Source organism: Pangasianodon hypophthalmus, chromosome 11, assembly GCF_027358585.1.
Source record: "Pangasianodon hypophthalmus isolate fPanHyp1 chromosome 11, fPanHyp1.pri, whole genome shotgun sequence".
In the NCBI taxonomy this organism is placed as follows: Eukaryota; Metazoa; Chordata; class Actinopteri; order Siluriformes; family Pangasiidae; genus Pangasianodon; species Pangasianodon hypophthalmus.
In genome coordinates this window covers 25,852,311-25,870,853 of record NC_069720.1, presented here as the reverse complement: position 1 = coordinate 25,870,853, position 18,543 = coordinate 25,852,311, and the positions used below count along the sequence as shown (strand labels likewise).

The 18,543-nt window shown below is 38.2% G+C and overlaps 1 protein-coding gene across 7 annotated transcripts in view; it reads left to right on the top strand.

Annotated features, from left to right (window-relative positions):
* Positions 1-18,494, top strand: part of katnb1 (katanin p80 (WD repeat containing) subunit B 1) — a 20,154-nt gene extending 1,660 nt beyond the window's left edge. For 2 of the 7 annotated variants that reach the window (XM_026947245.3, XM_026947246.3), the window contains exons 2-20: positions 477-538; positions 650-777; positions 909-1,026; positions 2,402-2,502; positions 2,623-2,664; positions 4,866-4,949; positions 5,076-5,191; positions 10,409-10,477; positions 10,601-10,751; positions 11,988-12,169; positions 12,383-12,528; positions 12,668-12,718; positions 12,824-12,882; positions 12,973-13,152; positions 13,250-13,399; positions 13,495-13,571; positions 16,240-16,314; positions 17,596-17,712; positions 17,841-18,494. In XM_026947245.3, the coding sequence (XP_026803046.1) occupies positions 499-538; positions 650-777; positions 909-1,026; positions 2,402-2,502; positions 2,623-2,664; positions 4,866-4,949; positions 5,076-5,191; positions 10,409-10,477; positions 10,601-10,751; positions 11,988-12,169; positions 12,383-12,528; positions 12,668-12,718; positions 12,824-12,882; positions 12,973-13,152; positions 13,250-13,399; positions 13,495-13,571; positions 16,240-16,314; positions 17,596-17,712; positions 17,841-17,976 (2,022 nt within the window). In that variant the 5' untranslated portion in view covers positions 477-498 and the 3' untranslated portion in view covers positions 17,977-18,494. Of the gene's footprint in view, positions 1-476; positions 539-646; positions 778-908; positions 1,027-2,401; positions 2,503-2,622; positions 2,665-4,865; positions 4,950-5,075; positions 5,192-10,408; positions 10,478-10,600; positions 10,752-11,987; positions 12,170-12,382; positions 12,529-12,667; positions 12,719-12,823; positions 12,883-12,972; positions 13,153-13,249; positions 13,400-13,494; positions 13,572-14,518; positions 14,590-14,761; positions 15,865-16,129; positions 16,168-16,239; positions 16,315-17,595; positions 17,713-17,840 lie in introns of those variants that run through there. The other 5 variants (XM_026947243.3, XM_026947244.3, XR_008302584.1 and 2 more) reach the window with 4 other exon arrangements.
* The last annotated feature ends 49 nt before the right edge of the window (positions 18,495-18,543 follow it).

Here is an 18,543-nt window from a genome sequence, read left to right as displayed (position 1 = left end):
GCTAAATGATACAAAGGGGTTTTTCTTCAACAAGGAAGGAATTCTGCAATCATCCACTTTAGTTGTCTTCCGTGGTCTTCCAACAACAGAAGACCACATCAGAGGAGTGGAACCCGATGTGATCTTCTGTTGTTATAGCCTGTTTACTTAGAACTTCGACACGCTGTGCATTCTGATGCTTTTCTACTCGCTGTTGTAAAGAGTGGTTATTTGAGTTACTATTTAAGTTACATAGACATTCTGTCAACTTGAACCAGTCTGGACATTCTCCTGTGACCGCTCTCATCAAGAAAGCATTTCTGCCTGCATATATATTCGTTCTGTGTAAATTCTGGGGACTTTTTTGGGCATGAAAATTCCAGGAGATCAGAAGTTTCTGAAATACTAAAACCAGCCAGTCTGACGCCAACCATGCCACGGTCAAAGTCACTGAGATCACATTCAATTTTGGCGTGATATATTTCTGTGTCTTACAGGGAGGTTGCTGTTGTATTGACAATGGCAGTGTCCAATGTCAAGAAAATGTCATGGAAACTACGTGAGTACCTTCTAAGTGCTTTCATTGTGTCTTTTGTTAAACAGCCAGTTTCTGTTCAGATTACAGGGTCTATTCATATTCATAATGTACATTTCTGCTATGCTTTAGAAGAAGTGGTGGCCCACCCAAGTAATGTGTCTTCACTGGTGTTGGGTAAATCATCAAGTCGCTTGCTGGCTACAGGAGGGGAGGACTGCAGAGTCAACATCTGGGCTGTCAACAAACCTAACTGCATTATGGTAGTGGTCCCCTCAGCTTACCTTTTGTGTTCAAGAGTGGAAATGCTAAAGGATGGGTTTATTAAATTGTTTTTTTCTCTGAGACATTTCCTGTCTGCCATGAGCTGATATCGTTGTGTCTTTATGTGTAGAGTTTGACAGGCCACACAAGCCCTGTGGAGTGTGTCCAGTTCAGTACCTCAGAGGAGCAGGTGGTAGCTGGCTCTCGGTCAGGCTCTCTGCGGGTCTGGGACTTGGAAGCTGCTAAAAGTGAGTTTTGTGCCTTTCATGTAGAGAGAAACTCTACTTTAATAGGAACACCTGTACCGCTGCTCATGCATACAAAGTTCACATCATCAGAATGGGGAAAAAAATTTGCTCCCAGTGACTGATCTCAGGCTACAGTGGGCACAGGCTCACTGAAACTGGGCATGCAAAAAGCTGAGATCAGGGATCCTGTATGTGTGTGTGTGTGTGTGTGTGTGTGTGTGTGTATGTATGTATATATATATATATATATATATATATATATATATATATATATATATATATATATATATATATATATAAGGTGTCAGGACACACAGTGCAGCTCAGCTTGCTGTGTATGAGACCGGTCAGAGTGCCCATGCTCATCCCTGTTCACTGCCTACACAAGTGCCTACAATGGGCATGTGAGCATCAGAACTGTACCATGGAGCAGTGGAAGAAGGTGGTCTGGTCTGATCAATCATGTTTTCTTTTACATAATGTGAATGGCCTGGGTGCATGTCCATCGTTTGGCACCAAGATGCACTATGGGAAGAACGCAAGCCAGCGGAGGCAGTGTGATGCTCTGGGCAATGTTCTGCTGGGAAACTTTGGGTCCTGGCATTCATGTGGATGTTACTCTGACACGTACCACCTACCTAAACATTGTTACAGATCAAGTACACGCCTTCATGGCAACAGTATTCCCTAATAGCAGTGGCCTCTTTCAGCAGGATATAATGCGCCCTGCCACGCTGCAAAAATTCTTCAGAAATGGTTTGAGGAACATGAGAGATTTCAAAGTGTTGACTTGGCCTCCAAATTCCCCAGACCTCTTAAAGGATCTGCTGCTAACGTCTTCGTGACAGACACCACAGCACACCTTCAGAGGTCTTGTGGAGTCCATGCCTCGATGGGTCGGAGCTGTTTTGGGTATATGTGTGTGTGTGTGTGTGTGTATTTGTAGTTCGAGCTGCCAGGAAGGATATAACTCGAAAAGCCTCTGACCTCTCTTATCAACAAGGTGTTTCCACCAACAGAACTGATGCTCACTCAATGTTTTTTGTTTTTTTCGCACCATTCTGTGTAAACTGTAGAGACTGTTGTGTGTGAAAATCCCAGGAGATCAGCAGTTTCTGAAATACTCAAACCAGCCCATCTGGTACCAACATCCATGCCACAGTTAGAGCCACAGAGATCACACTTTTGTTCATTCTGATGTTGATGTGAACATTACCTGAAGCTCTTTACCTGTATCTGCATGATTTTTTGCACTGCACTACTGCCATGTGATTGGCTGATTAGATAACACAGATGTTTCTAATAAAGTGGAAAGTGAGTATATGTGTGGGTTGGGAGAGTGTGTGTTTGTAAATGTGGTATGTTTTGTTTTTAGTATTTCGGACATTGATGGGTCACAAGGCTAATATCTGCAGTGTAGACTTTCACCCGTTTGGGGAATACTTGGCCTCTGGTTCCATGGATACTAATATTAAGGTGACAAAAAGATGCACACACACCTCCACTATCCTTTCCACCTGTGAATTTTATAACTTTATAACTTCCAATATAATAATGGTGTATTGTACTTAAAAGCATAATAATTTTGTTTCTTAGTTATGGGATGTGAGGAGGAAAGGGTGTGTGTTCAAGTATAAGGTAAGAAAGTGATTATATTATCACCTAGAGCAGGGGTATTCAGTTTTGTGAGTGTCCAGTTACATAAAATTCCTACATATGAAAGTCTGGATAAGCAACAAAGATGACTGAATAGCTATTCTTCATTTAAAAATAGCATGGAAAAGTCTTTCTAAAAAAATTATTTATAAAAAGTACTTAAAAAAGTAATATTACCATTTCTAAATGAGTGAATGATTTGAATGGTTTCTTATGTTTTGTTAAACCCAGGCTAATCTTACCAAGCATAGATTTGCACACTCTGGGGCTGTACGAGAATATACGACCACTCTGGTGGAACCTACATGTTGAACTTTGTGTTGGTTTATTCTATTTGATCTGAAAGCCAGATTTTGTGGGTAGGTTAAATTGAAGCGGTAATGTTATGATTTGAAGTGATTTGTTGGGTACGAGCACTTTTCAGACTCTGAACAGATTAACCACATCAGTTTTGAACCTGACGCAGGAAGAGTACATGCATAGTCTATTTCTGTCTATTTGTCTTTAAACATTATGATTTTGTTGTCAACTTTTTTTTTAAACAAGCCATTTAGTCACTTCCCTAATCAGACCAGAAATGGTAAATGAATATAAAAATCTGCAAAAGTCTGTAACATTCAGCTCTTTCTGAATGAATGTCTGTAGTGCTGTAGCTACACTCATGTTGTAAATAATAACAAATAATAATAGTGTAGAGTCAATGAACTATGACCAATTTTTTAAAAATATGTTTTCAAGTACTGGTTTTGGTAGACATCCAGACCGTGGTATTTTGTGTATGTAATTATTTGAGACCCTTACTGATATAATGATTATTTTTTTGTTAGACTAAAGTGCTGATGGGTGGCACAGTGGCACAGTGGCAGCAGACATGTGAGAGATTGGTCACATCAGAATGTATGACATGCTCACAGGCACCAGATGTAGTGCCACTGTGACTAAAGCAATGAGTGGCAAAACATATACATTTACAGGTCCCTGAAATAAATTCACCATCATTGGAAAAACCTGTGGCAAAACAACCTAAAAAATAATTAGTAAGCATTTTTAAAAAATCAGAAATAATTCCATTGGGGTTTAAACAGTATCATAATTGAGAGCATGAGGGCACCCCATCTGAGCACAGAACAGTGTTAGTGAGCTGCTTATTCACAGAGAGTGGCAGGTGTTGTGATTTGAGCATACACAATGCTATTTGTGATCAGGGTGCAGTGATTCAAGTGTGCAGAGATGCTTGGACAAAAATTTAATTCTTGTATAATTATTTGCCCCCTCCCCAAAGTTTGCACAAAATCTGTGCCCATTACTGTACATAAGGATAATCTGTGGAAGTATTTCCAGAAATGTCTCTCATTGCCTCATTTTCCTAATGAAAAAAATTTGTGCATGCTGAGCATCAAAAATAAAGTTTGTGGGGCAAAGAAATAGCACAAAGTCAACACGACCATTACTAAACTTTGCTTTACTTTACTACTAAACATTTTCTGTCTCAATTTTTTCCACAAAAATAAATTAATTGCTGCCAGAAACAAATTAGAGTCAAAAACAGAAATCAGTTACTCTGTTTCTCATGCTTATTAAAACAAACTCTCTAAACAGTGTTTAACTGATAATTTGTATAAATCTGGTGGCTAGTTAGTTTAAATTTGGCTCTAGCTGAGTTAGTTGGACAAAGCTGAGTTAAAACAGGCAGAAAACTGATGAAATAGCTTGGTATGGCTCAGCTAGGGAAAACAACAGTACATGATTTAGCTTCTAGCCCCAATACTAATGGATAGACTTCCCTGCTCTGCCACTCAGCATTTGTCTGATGCACACAGCAGAATTTTGCAGATGTGCTCATTATCTCCTCTGCATGCCTCCTCAAGCTCCCTTTGTCTGCGTTCTGTAGATACATGCATGTGCAAGTTAAATCAGCTTTACATAGCCTGGACAGTCAAGGAGTGAGTTGAGAAGCTGCATGTGTTGAAGAATGGGGAAGGAAACGCACCTTAGAGGAGAGATGATTTAAATATTTATTTTGAATAGCAAAATAATTTGACAATATAGGCAGTAGTATAATTGTACTATAGGCAGTGTATACAGTAAAAGTATATTTCTGAATTCAGGTTTTGGTTTCTCTTCTTCTTCAAAAAAAAACCTCTCAGTATTAAACAAAGTATCTTTATGTACTTTTCACATAGGGTCATACTCAAGCAGTGCGTTGTCTGGCCTTTAGCCCTGATGGAAAGTGGCTTGCTTCAGCCAGTGATGACAGCACAATTAAGGCAAGAAATGATGCCTGTTTAACACTTAGATGCTTTTATTTAACATGTAGACCTGCTCTTGGGTATTGTCTATATGTATTATCATTCTGTCTGCTTTTTTGTATGCTTTTATTTTTCCTACCCTAGCTTTGGGATTTAACGGCTGGGAAGATGATCTCAGAATTCACAGCACACACCTCAGCGGTTTCTGTTGTCCAGTTCCACCCAAATGAGTACCTTCTGGCTTCAGGGAGTGCTGACAGGTAGTGACTGTAATTGAGTACATAAGAGGAGCAAAGTAATGTTGTTTTCTAAGTTTTTACATTTTAGTTAACATCTTTTATTGATAATTGTTTGCCCATTGCTTCTGGTTAGTATGTAGCAGTTATAAAAGCATACTATGAAGTGAAGTAGAGTGACTGTGGCCAAGTATGGTGACTCACACTCGGAATTTGTGCTCTGCATTTAACTCATCCAAGTGCGCACACACACAGTAGTGAACACACTATGTGAATACACAAACCAGAAGAAGAAAGAGAATCTCCACAGGTTGTATGTATCAAACAGTCCATTACATTTTCTTCCATCATTAATGGCACATTGCACATTGCTAGCCTCATTGCTAAAGCATTATGCATTATGTCCTCAGGCATGTTACTTGCCTACTTGCAGTGCTCAACACCTACATGAGTTGTCATTATATAATAACTACACAAGGTATATGTTATACCAAAAGCTATTTGCATTTGGGAGCATTGGCTCTTCAGGATTCCCTGTATTTCTCCAGAAAATGCACAGGACAGCTGACAAATATAGGTTAGTTAATTAGAATCAGAAAGAATTTTATTTCACTTACAGTTAAACTTAATTTTAGCTTCCTTAAACAGATTAAGTAAAACAACAACCAAAACTTAACAACGTACAGGCAAAAAAATACTCTATGGTGCATTATGTACAGATGGACACTATGTACAAATTAAAGAGAAGTATGAACAATGTCACATCAGTATGTATAGCTATAAGTGCAGAATTATGAATACTGTATCATATGCAATATTCATATATTGCTTTGCTGTGAGGTCACAGTTCAGTAATTCAACAGTTTGTGGTTTGGTGTATATGAAAGGCTACAGCTCAGGGAAAGAAACTGTCTGTCTGTTATCAGAACTTTGAATAGCTCCATCTGAGTTACTATAGAGCCATTTATGGATAGAGGGGATGGTGAGGAGAGTGCTTAGTCCAAGATTATCTACGGTCTTCAGAATGTTTATCTCTTAAGTTGTTACAACTGCACCAGGACACAAGCTCCACTTGCCCAAATGCTTATCTCTATTCTGTATGAGACTGATGATGGTTGTGTCACCTGGAAACCTTGGAATCTTTTGGAAGGATCTTTGCAGGATCAGTCATTGGAGTAGACAAAGGAGAGCATGTAATGTGATCCAGTGTTGAGGGTCAGAGAGTCTGAAGTTAGCTTCCTAGTCTCACATGCTGAGAAGCATGTCTGAAAGCCCGAGATCCACCAGCAGGTGGAATTTGCTGGAAAATATTGCTGTGTATCAGCCATAACATTAAATCCATCTGCCTAATATTGTGTAGATCCCCCTTGTGCCGCCAAAACAGCTCTGACCCATCAAGGCATGGACTCCACAAGACCTCTGAAGGTGTTCTGTGGTATCCGGCACCAAAATGTTAGCAGCAGGTCCTTTAATTCCTGTAAGTTGTGAGGTGGGGTCCAAGTAACATCTACATGAACGCCAGGGCCCAAGGTTTCACAGCAGAACATCGCCCAGAGCATCACACTTCCTTGGACCACTTTTGGTAGGTGCTAACCACTGCATACCGGGAACACCCCACAAGACCTGCCGTTTTGGAGATGTTCTGACCCAGTCGTCTAACCATCACAATTTGGCCGTTGTCAAAAGTTGCTCAGATCCTTACGCTTGCCCATTTTTCCTGCTTCCAACACATCAACTTCAAGAACTGACTGTTCACATGCTGCCTAATATATCCCACCCCTTGACAGGTGCAATTTTAATGAGAAGGAGAACGAGTGTTTTTCACTTCACATGTCAGTGGTTTTAATGCTATGGCTGATCGGTGTAACGGTGAAGGGATCATTGTGTTAAATGCAGAGGTGAAATCATCATGATTCTGATACACACATATTAGTTGTAGCATTAACTATTTTTAACCCCTTGCTATGGTGATATAGGACATAGGATATAGGATGGTATAGGAGACACCTGAATACGATGCTGTTCTGCTACTCTCATCTGAAGCAGTGGTCAAACTCAAAGTAAATAAAATTATTTTTGGATCCCATATAAAGGAGGGGGTACATATAAAAAGTGCTGTAATTCCTACACCATTCATCCGATTTGGATGTAAATACACTAAAAGCTGAAAGTCTGCACTTTGAGTTCATATTCATTATTTAATTTAAACTCCTATCTGTTTCACTATGTCTTCTTCATGTCCTTTCTTTCCTTCTTTTACCTATTTTTATGTTTTTCTTTTTAATACCACTCTAGCAACCACCTAGGATAACATAGTCTCTGCCCAGCAACCACCTGAAATACTACAGCAACACTGTAGCAACTATTTGGAACATCATAACAACTGCTATTTTTTTGCTTTTTAATTTTCCTTCTTTTCTTTTTAACTTTCCATTAAACCTGCTTTCTTTTAAACTTTTTTTCAGCTCTCTCCAAGCACTGTGTATTTCCTTCAGGAAATGCAAATCTAGTTTTGATATGCCCTCAAATAAAATAAATTGTCTTTTTAGATATAGAATTAACTTTTCCATTGTTTACCATGAAAAAATGTATGCATTCGAAAAAATGAAAAAATCTAATACTTGCATATTTACTGTGTTTATCTGCTTCTGTGCCCTGATCTAAAATGTGCTTTTTAGAAGTGTAGAGGAGGGGAAGTCCTGTTATACAACAGCCAGGGTCACAGGCAAGCTGTGTGTTGTTTTAAAGCTTAGATACGGTAGAATTAGTTGAGATGGGCTAGATTATTTTGTCAAACACATTAACACACTACTGCAGTATAAAATAAACAGATTATAGGGTAAATATAGATTATAGGGATAATAGGGTAAATAGCTAAAACCACTATGGACTTTGACTTGACTGCAGTTAAAAGGTGAGAATTTGTTCAATTATTTTGTGAAAATATTTGTTATTTTGTGATTGTTGTCAGAAATTATTGTAGTGAGTGAGCAAGCAAAAATCTACATTTTTGACATCATTTGACCACATCAGCATTTTGTTATTGTTGTTTACATGGAATATGAAAAAAGTTCTGACAAGATGTGTTGCATGTTACAGACCTGCCAACCTTTACACATTTTTCGTAGAAACTCAGCATTTTAACATCCGAGCACGCTGCTACAGGACATCGATCCAAAATACACAAAATGAGTAGTCCAGGATTAATGTGAAGTAAAATCCATTGGTATATATTTGACTTAGCTAACATTTTTGACCATTCAAAGACTTTTTTTTTTTTGTTGCTAAAATGGTCAGAATGGTGCTTTAAAAAAAACATTAAATAGGCCTACAGAGAAGTGGCAAATCTCACAGTTTTAACAAATACTTTTAATGGTATTTTAATGGGCTCTCTTGTGCTGGTAGTTGGAGATGTATTCAAACAGTGCGGTCTGTAATGATCGTGGTAGAATCCGGAGAGTGTAAACAGGGTGTGTTTTGGATAAGAGGTGGACACTAAAAAATGTTTTGCCTAGAATAGGAAGAAAGTAAACTTTTCTGCTGTAAGCTTACATCTTCCTTCATGTAAACCTTTCTGTTGTCTACATCTTACCGTATAGCCCTTCATATATGCGCACTGCAGTTTCTTTAGTTACCTTAGACAAGTGATTTGTGAAAGACAAAAGAACAATATCAAAATGTACTGTTCCCCTGCATCCCATTCCCTTCCATCCCGTTCCCACTGCCCCCCTCTTTTGCAGTACTAGTAGTAGGCTAGGTGGACAGCGCTGCTAAACCTGAAACCTGTACACTGTTTTTATTATGGCTTTATGAGTAGATTATGTCAGTTATTCACATTACAGCTGTTATTTCAAAAGTTATGGTATTACAGTATTTCCGAAGTGACACTCTGGCTGAACTTTGTGGAATGAGGACGCAGGAGGCAGGCATGTAGAATTGCAGAGCTGTCTTTTTGCCTTCTATTTTCAGGATAGGACAAAAAAAAAAAATCTCAAGTGCACTTTCCAGTTTGGTCAGAAGAAGCTTCCTGACAAACAGTGTGGTCTTGTGAAGACATTGGTGTCATTAGCAGCCAGTGGTACATCATTATGGTTGTTCTTGGACAAGTTCCCGTCACGTTTTCAGTGGAAAACGTACATTTTCTTTCATTTGACCAAAACACAAAATGTTGATCGCTCAATATGGCATGCTGCCCACACTTTTTTTTTGACATGCATCTAAACCGTAATTATGCAGTGTTCTTCAGATACTACACTGAACTGTTGATCAGTCATCATTTTTAATAGCCTTATTGTTTTCAAAAAACAATTTAGCATAAGCTCTTATCTATACTGACAAAATGTGCAAACAGTTAAAGGCAGAGCAAAAGTAAAAAGCACCCACTTGCATAGATTGGTCACATGAGAAAACATCAGGGGGTATGGACTGGACCAGGAACAGCATTACAGATGCTCTGTAGAGGAGTTTTAGTAGCTTGTTACAGAAGTTGAGAGATTCTGTCATCAGCCTTTGTCAGAACACATCACCCTCATATGTGTGGAAACAGTCAGGTTATGCGTAAATTGTTATTATTTTGTTTAAAGATCTTATTTTTTCCCATTTAGTACTGCCCTTCAGAAGCTACATAAAATATTTGTGTTTCCCAGAAGACAAAATAATAACAATTTACACCAATTATCCTGTTCAAAAGTTTACACCCCCCTGGCTCTTAATGATTTGTGTTGCCTTCTTGAGCATCAGTGAATGTTTGGGCCTTTTGTAATAGTTGTGTTCGAGTCCCTCAGTTGTCCTCAGTGTGAAAAGATACATATAGCCGCTGTTGGAAAGGGGTCAAATATGTAGTAGATGCTGGAAAAGCAAATAATGTGCAGAACCTGGAGGATTTTTCTGAAGAACAGCAGGCAGTTTAACTGCTCAGGACAAACAAGGGACTCATGAACGACTATCACAAAACATAAAAGCAGTCGTAGATCATCCAGGTAACACACACAGTATTACGTTTACCCAAAAATAATAAGTCTACAAACAGTATTAAGAATCAAGTATGTAAAATATGAACTGGTTCATCTGTGTAAATTCAGTTATTATTGTGTCTTGTGGACTAGATGCAAACATCTGCTGTGTGAAATAGCTTATTCAGGGCAGAACTACATAAAAAAACAAAATGCAATTTTTATGATCCCTCAACTTACAGGGCCTCTTTACATTTTAGGTTTATAACTGAAAGTTTGTTTTTGACAGGACCATAAAGTTATGGGATCTGGAGAAATTCAAGATGATTGGCTCATCAGAGGGTGAAACATCTGGAAGGTTATTATCTAGATCTCTAGTTGTCATGATTTTTATATTGCATTTGAAGTTTAAAAAAAAAATTTATATGCTATAACCTCCCCCCCTCACATTTCTCTCTCTCTCTCTCTCTCTCTCTGTAAGGTGTGTGTTGTTCAGTCCTGATGGCAGCTGTTTATACAGTGGCTCGGACGACACACTGCGTGTGTATGGCTGGGAGCCAGACTGCTGCTTTGATGTAGTACACGTAGGCTGGGGCAAAGTGGTTGACTTTGCAATCTGTAGCAGTCAAATGGTCAGTAACTCACTCCGATTTATTATTTTTCTGTATCTGTAAATATGTTTAAGAGAAAATTTATACACATGTATTTAGAAGTCCGTGGGATGATGGAGTCGGCATATTTGTGTGTTCAAAATATTTCATAAATATAAAAAAGTGGACAATTGGTATCTGCTTTAAGCTTATTGAAGATTGAAATTTTAAGGACTGATCTTTTAAAACTGTACAGTTGTCACTAGATCAGTATGTTTATGCCACACAAAGATGCACTTTGGCAGTTTTAATCGAATAAGCTTTTGCCTTTGTTGTTTTCAGTGAAATTTGGTGGACTTTTATCCCTAAAAGAATGAATGAAATTATAGATGTGTTTATAGGTGTTATAGGTAGACAAATTTATTAACATGGTATAAAAGTCACACTTTTTTCATTCAAGACCATAAAAACTTATTGCGGGGCATGACGTTTAACTCACAAAATAAGCTTCACGGTTTTAGACCAGTCACGTTTGAGATTAGAGGATGACTGGGAACCTGGAAACCTTTTGCTTTGGTAGGCAGGAACCTTTGTGCTTTGGTGGCCATAGCTGGCTTGCTAACTACCTTGGCTAATGTTAGTGATGACCAAAATCTTTATTATTATAATAACACATTTGGACAGATTTGGCTACTGTTAAAATCCCTAAAAATACAATCCAGACTCTTGTCTACCTGTGACAAAAACGAGTTTGCTAGATTGCTAGTAACCAGTTAACCAGTGAGCTTAGCTATGTTACTTAATGTTATTGATGAGCAAACTCTTTGGTATTATAGTATACTCTAACAGGTTGGCTACTGTTAAATATAGAATACAGAATATTACACTGTAAATTATGAGTCATATACTGAAACAGTTGGCGGGCAGTTATCTAGCAGGCTAGCTTAGCTAGTTAATGTTACTTATAAACATTTTGATTGTTACATTTGCCTAGATTTGGCTCTGCTAAATGGTCTGCTAAGTTGGTTAACGTTAATATTGGTTGTTATGGTAAATTTGACCAGCTACTCAGCTAGTGCTGAGTAAACAATATAAAAATGACAAGACTCGGATACTAAAATGCAACTTCTATCAACCTGTGACAAATGCAAATGGTTAGCTTGAAAGGGAAGTTCAGTATATTTTGAACTATAATGACTAGTTAATCATTAAAAGAGAGTGTTTAAATGTGCTAAAAAATGTATCCTTTCTAGCTCAATCAATCTTTGCCATTGTTAGATTGGAGTGTCGTGCAGCCAGACGAATGTGAGCTTGTATGTTGTGGATCTGGACCGAGTGAAGAAATCGGGAGCTGTCCAAGAACAAATTCAGGGTGGAAAGCCACTTGCCGCACCCATTCCTATAGGAGTAACACTAAGGCGGAACTATGAGCGTCCCACCACGTCGTGCAGCAGACAGAAGTTCGTCTCAATACTCTTTTGTGCCCAGACAAACATTGTCACATTAGAGTTAAGACATACACTCATTGTGGTTGTGTTAATGGATTTATATAAGTGATTCATGGCCTTATGTGAGGTGATTTAGCTCGTATATATACACACTTAGAAGACTTATTATTTTTGGGTAAACTAAACTTAAAATTGCGTTGACTGAAGCTAAGATTCTGTATGCAGAATGAAACAGAATGCAGATGGAGACAGATGTGTTGAGGGGGAGAGGCGTAGCCCTAGCAGCGAGGATGAGCGTGATGAGGAGAGCAAAGCAGAAATCACAAATCCAGATGACTATAAAGAGATCTTTCAGCCCCGCAATGCTATCTGTGAGACAACATGTGCATGCATTTTATTTACGCTGTTCTTCTGTGTTGTTTACCAATTTAGCTTACTCTATATCTCAGCCAGTCTCTCTATGACTGTCTCTCTGCCTCTCTTTCGCACTGTCTGGTATTTTCTGCCTAGCGCGAACACCTCCCAAAAGGAATGAACCCTTCCCTGCACCACTTGTGGATGGTGAGTCACTTTATACTTTATATTGAGGGCTGTTTGTGTGTTTGTGTGTTTATGATAGAGCTCCTGTTTTTCCTAACAGTTAAAAATGTTCTGTATCTATTTTAGAAAGTTTCCAGGTGAAGCCCCACTTAGCAGAAGAAATCATTACTGCACTGCCTGATCATGTATGTGCCTGAAGCATATCAAACTTGCATGTAAACATATTTTAATGGTCTGTGATGATGTTATGATTTCTTTTGTATTTGTCTGTACAGCTGAAGGCCCCCAATGCTTCCTCCACAGTAGTGACCACAGCTCCATCCCAGCCTGTTCCCGTGGTAACTACGTCAGTCTCAAGGCATGTTGTCACGACGTCCAAACCCAAACCCAGTTTAGGTGTTAGCCCCTCCACACTTATTGAGCCACTCAGCCTCATTTTTGGGGACATTTTACAAGTGAGTGCCACTTTCTGCTTTGTGTAACATTTCAAATTCTTACACATTTAACTTCTGCATTTTGTAAGTTAGTTGTATATGTCTTTGTGTATATGAGCCTGGACTAAGTGGAAAGACCAGCGTCACAGCAGATGAAGAGGCATTGGTTCAGATCAGAAAAGGGCATGGCACTATGTGTGTGATGTTGACTAGCAGACACAAAAACCTTGACACAGTACGGGCTCTCTGGGCTGGTGGCGACATCAAGGTAAGTGTTTAAACAAGTCTGATATACAGTATATACAAGAACAGAGAATTTGCACTGGTCTGGGATTTGCTCTCAAGCACTGCTTCACATTTCAGATATCACTTGATTCTGCTATGTCCATGAATGATCTGTCCATTGTGGTGGACATCCTCAATATAATCAACCTTAAACCGTAAGCATACACCTACAACCTCACACATGATTTCAAACCTGAACTTAATTTCGGAACATTAACATTCATTTTCATAGAGTCGATGTTACAATTAGCTTCAGAATTATTGGCACCCCTTAGTAAAGAATAAAAGGTTATAAAAATATAATGAATCATATATTCATTCATCTTTAGCAACCACTTTATCCTGGTGAGGGCGATGGTGAATCTGGAGGCCATCCAGGGCAATTCACCCCAAAATTCGCCCCAGGTGGGACACAAGTCCATCACAGGGCACCACTCACGCATGCATTCACACACTCACTCACACCTGTGGGCAGTTTAGTGTAGCTAATCCACCTACCTGCATGTTTTTGGGAGGTGGGAGAAAACCAGAGAACCCAGAGGAAATGAACGCAAACACGGGGTTCAAAGGATCAAAAAGTGAGGCTGCAATGCTACGCACCTTGCTACCATGCCACCCGTAGTTATCTTAATCTCACACTGAAAATATGTGAGTAATCTCACCTTTAACTGAAGTAAAAAAAATTACAGTAAGATAACAAAAACCAGGTTAGAGAAAATAATGGTACATAATAAGTTTGTTATGTAGAAAGGTGGATACAACATGCATCTATTGCACTTTAAGTTAAAAAATAATATTGCACAGAGAAAGATGGTGTGTGGAAAGCAGCTTTTCCTGTGTCTGGTGATTTTGACATTGATCTAAAGCATCTGCTTGCGTCCTGGCATTGGAGTAGAAGAGGCCCTTCAGAGAGGGCAGGTTTCTTCCTATGCCAAATCAAACTGTTATTGAGGTGGTGAGGACAGACCTAATGGTGGCTCTGTAGGCAAACCACTCCTATTGTAGTTTGAACTTTTTGAACTCTCACAGAGAGTTAAAAAACTTCAAAGAGACTTTGCTGGGCTATTTTGGCAATACAATCAATGCTGGCGTTCCACTTTAGGTCCCTAGAGGTTCCTAGAGGGTCCACAACCATCACAGTCTTATCCAGTATGGTAAAGGGAGGCAGTGCTGGTAAGCATGTTCTCCTCCAATGTTTTGAACTAGACACCTCTGCATTTACTAATTTGTGCAACCTCACTTTTCCAACATAACAGCACTGAGGCTTCTCCTATTTTGTATGATGAGATTGGAGAATGCAGAGCAAGGATTAATAGTAAATCTTTTTAATAATTAATCTTTTCAGATTCTCCTGGGCACTTCTTCTCTTGTGGACTTTCCATTTCAGTTCACCCCACAGATTTTCAATTTTCATGTCAACTGCTTGAGTCTCTGATTATAGAACCATTTTTGTGTACATTTATACATTTGGACCTGCTGGAAGGTCCAAACATGACCCAGGTGTAGCTTCTTGGCTGTCACACAGATTTTAATTTTAAATCTGCTCGTACTTCATGGAGTCCATTGTGCCATGATGTTTTTAAGAAAAAACAGCCCCACATGACAGCTTGTTCTGCATACTACTTTAGTGTATAACTGTTCTTCTTTTTATGCCAAACCGACCTTAAGTGTTTCTTTCCAAAAAGCTCATCTGACCACAGAATGCTTTTTCTAGTCAAAGTTACAGTAGCATCTAGCATTTTTCCAAACCGGTCTAGGGTCAGGCCATAACATAAAAAGAAGGAGAAAGATCAGAGCCCCTCTGGTTCCCAAAATTTCACTGAGAACCACAGAACAAAGCTGTTCCAGCATGACATTGTCCCTGAGCACAAAGTGAGGTCCATATGCCCACTGCTTGTGCAGTGGCTCTGGTTTTCCCTCTTTTCTCAGCTTCACAATGGCTTTTCTCCCATAGACAGCTCTCTGGGCTTCATGTTAATTTATCCTTTTTAACAACAAATGCAGTCATCACAGGTGAAACCCAGGGCTCAAACCAAGAGTAGACATTTGGAGCTATTAATTGTTTAAACAATCAAGCTAACAGGGCAGATTGATTGAGCTACAAGAAACACCTGTCAGTCACATGTTCCAATATTTTTGATCACTTGAAAAATAGGTGGGTTCAAACAAAAAGTGACATGTTAAGTTGTTTAACACATCTATACATATAAATATCAGGAAATTAAGGCTGAAATTCTGATCTATCTCATATTCAACTTTTGATCTCAAGCCCAAATGTATTCAGTGCACAGCAAAAATAAAATAAATATTTATATACACACACACATACATACACACAAACACACACACACACACACACTGTGTATAGTCCCCTCTGAAAGTGCTGGAGCGGCAAGACCAATTATTTTGTTTTTGCTGTGCACTGAATACGTTTGGGTTTGAGATCAAAAGATGAATATGAGAGATCAGAATTTCATATATTTTATATATATATATATATATATATATATAATGTATATATATATAATATGTATATATATATAATATGTATATAATTAGTTAAACGCAATAACTTTGACACATGAGAATTTGGTTTTTTTTTTTTATTTGCTTAGAATAAATTTACTTCAACTAAAGGTTAGATTTCTGCCATATTTCCTTTACCCTAATTAACCACACACTCTTTATTTTAAATGAAACTTTTACCCATCAGTGCCAATAATTCTGGACTATTAGTATTACTATATCTACTACTACTGCTACTAATAGTAATGAGAAGAAGCAGAAGAGTAAATTGGACACATGGAATCTGAATACCTTTAGGTCACTTTGGAAACTAGACACCTGCATGTGCATCTTGCCCCAGCTTGAGGAGCTGCTACAGAGTAAATATGAAAGGTGAGTGTCAGCTTGTACACACTAAAATATGCAAATATAGGGCTTGTGATGTGTGCACAAGTATTTACATGTAACTCTTGCTGGCTTTTTTGTAAACTGCTACTTTACTGGATAATCTCTGTCTATTTTTTCTCTTGTTCTCTTTTGCTTTTAACAAAAAACTGCCAGTTGAGCTTCCACTGGTGAAGGCTCATTTTGTTACACTAATGTTAAACTTATCTCTACAAAACAGAAGTGTTTCTTTCTTTAACCAGAGCCAAAGAGAAATCAAGCCACTTTCTTCTAATTTTAGCTGTATTAGGCTATTGTCTTTGCATCAAGGAGGCTGTTAGATGGGAATGATTATTAAACATCTCTCACAGTCCCATCCACTACTATCTCCACAATCTCGTCTGTAAAGTCTTTAGCTTAATGTGAATTAACAGGGATTTTTTTTCTTATCTTATTTGTCTTAAGGAGCTGTATTACTTGAGGAATGACAGAAAATAAGGGTGCTGTCTTTTTTAATTTCTATTACAGTGGAAGTTTTTTTTTTTTTTTTTTAACATTTGCAAATATACTCACGGTCCACTTTATTAGGAACACCTGTACACTTACTTGTTCATGCAGTTATCTAATCAGCCAATCATGTGGCAGCACAACTCAAAAAATCGTGCAGATACAGGTCAAGAGTTTCAGTTAATGTTCACGTCAGACAGAATGAAGAAAAAATGTGATCTATGTGACTTTGATTGTGACATGGATGTTGGTGCCAGATGGGCTGGTTTGAGTATTTCAGAAACTGCTGATCTCCTGGGATCACAACAGTCCCTAGAGTTTAAACAGAATGGTGTGAAAAAACAAAAAACATTGAGTGAGTGACAGTTCTGTGGGTGGAAACTATTCTGTGTAAACTCTAAATTCTGAAATGCTCAAACTAGCCCATCTGGCACCAACAAGTATGCCATGGTTAAAGTCACAGAGATCACTTTTTCCCCCATTCTGATGTTTGATCTGAGCATTAACTGAAGCTGGTGGCCTGTATTGTGCTGCTGCCACATGATTGGATGACTGCATAAATGAGCAGGTGTACAAGTGTTCCTAACAACACACTTAGGAAGGGATTTTTCTACTGCTGCAAGCAATTACAGCTTGGTACAAAAACAGGACTGGAGTTTTTGCATAACAGATTGGTGATTTGTAATGCAATAACTTTTGCACATTTTCTTGAAGGGAATTAATAATAATTCTGTAGTTCGCTATTTCATGATCTCTCTCCTTCCCCTTCTCTCTGCTCCCTAGTTATGTGCAAACAGGATGCATGTCTTTGAAGTTAATTTTGAAGCGCTTTTGGCCATTAATCTCAGACACACTGACTGCTCCCCCATCTGTTGGAGTGGATATTACCCGAGAGGAGAGGTTTGTGTAACATTCCTAACATTTGAACAGTCCAGTGGTACAATTTGTCACTTATGTAAATGTTCATGGTCTAGTGTACAATGTACAATAGTCATGTGAACGTGTGTATACTTGTTCCCTGACTTCAGGCATCAGAAATGTAAGATGTGCTATAAGCAGCTGAAGAACCTCAGTAATGTAGTGAAGAACCGTGCGGAGCAAGTTGGTCGACATGGCAGTACTTTCAAAGAACTGCAGCTACTTATGGCCCCACTGGACTACTAAAACACAATCACTCTCCTTACTGCTTAATATCACACACAAAGATTGGTCTCAGTAAGCTCTTACTTGGCAAAGCACTCACCATGACATGATTGATGAGGAAGTCCCATGTATGGTCTGGTAAGCTGTATGAATAGACTATTAATAAATAGTCTATATAATGAATTATGTCATTAGGAAATATTAATTTACTGTGTATATTTACAAAACTGCTTTTGTTTGGTAGATGAATCTTTCTGTAATTCCTTTTATATAAAGAACAAGTATGTATTTTTTTTTTCAAATAAAATACATCAATCCTTATTTTCTAATCTGTAAATAAATGTTTCAGGTGTTTAAAATTCTTTAGTTTTTCATTTATATTTTTTTGTTTTCAGGACCTGTTAGTGTGGTATTACAAACTTTACGTATAAAAAAGTAAGAGTCACTTTTTTATTAAGAACATTTTCTGGAACATACTGTATATATACAAAACATACTGTATGTATACAAAATGGTATCAGAATCTTTTACACATATGAGCATAAGAAATATAATTACAAACATATAAACATTTTAGGATGCAAGGAT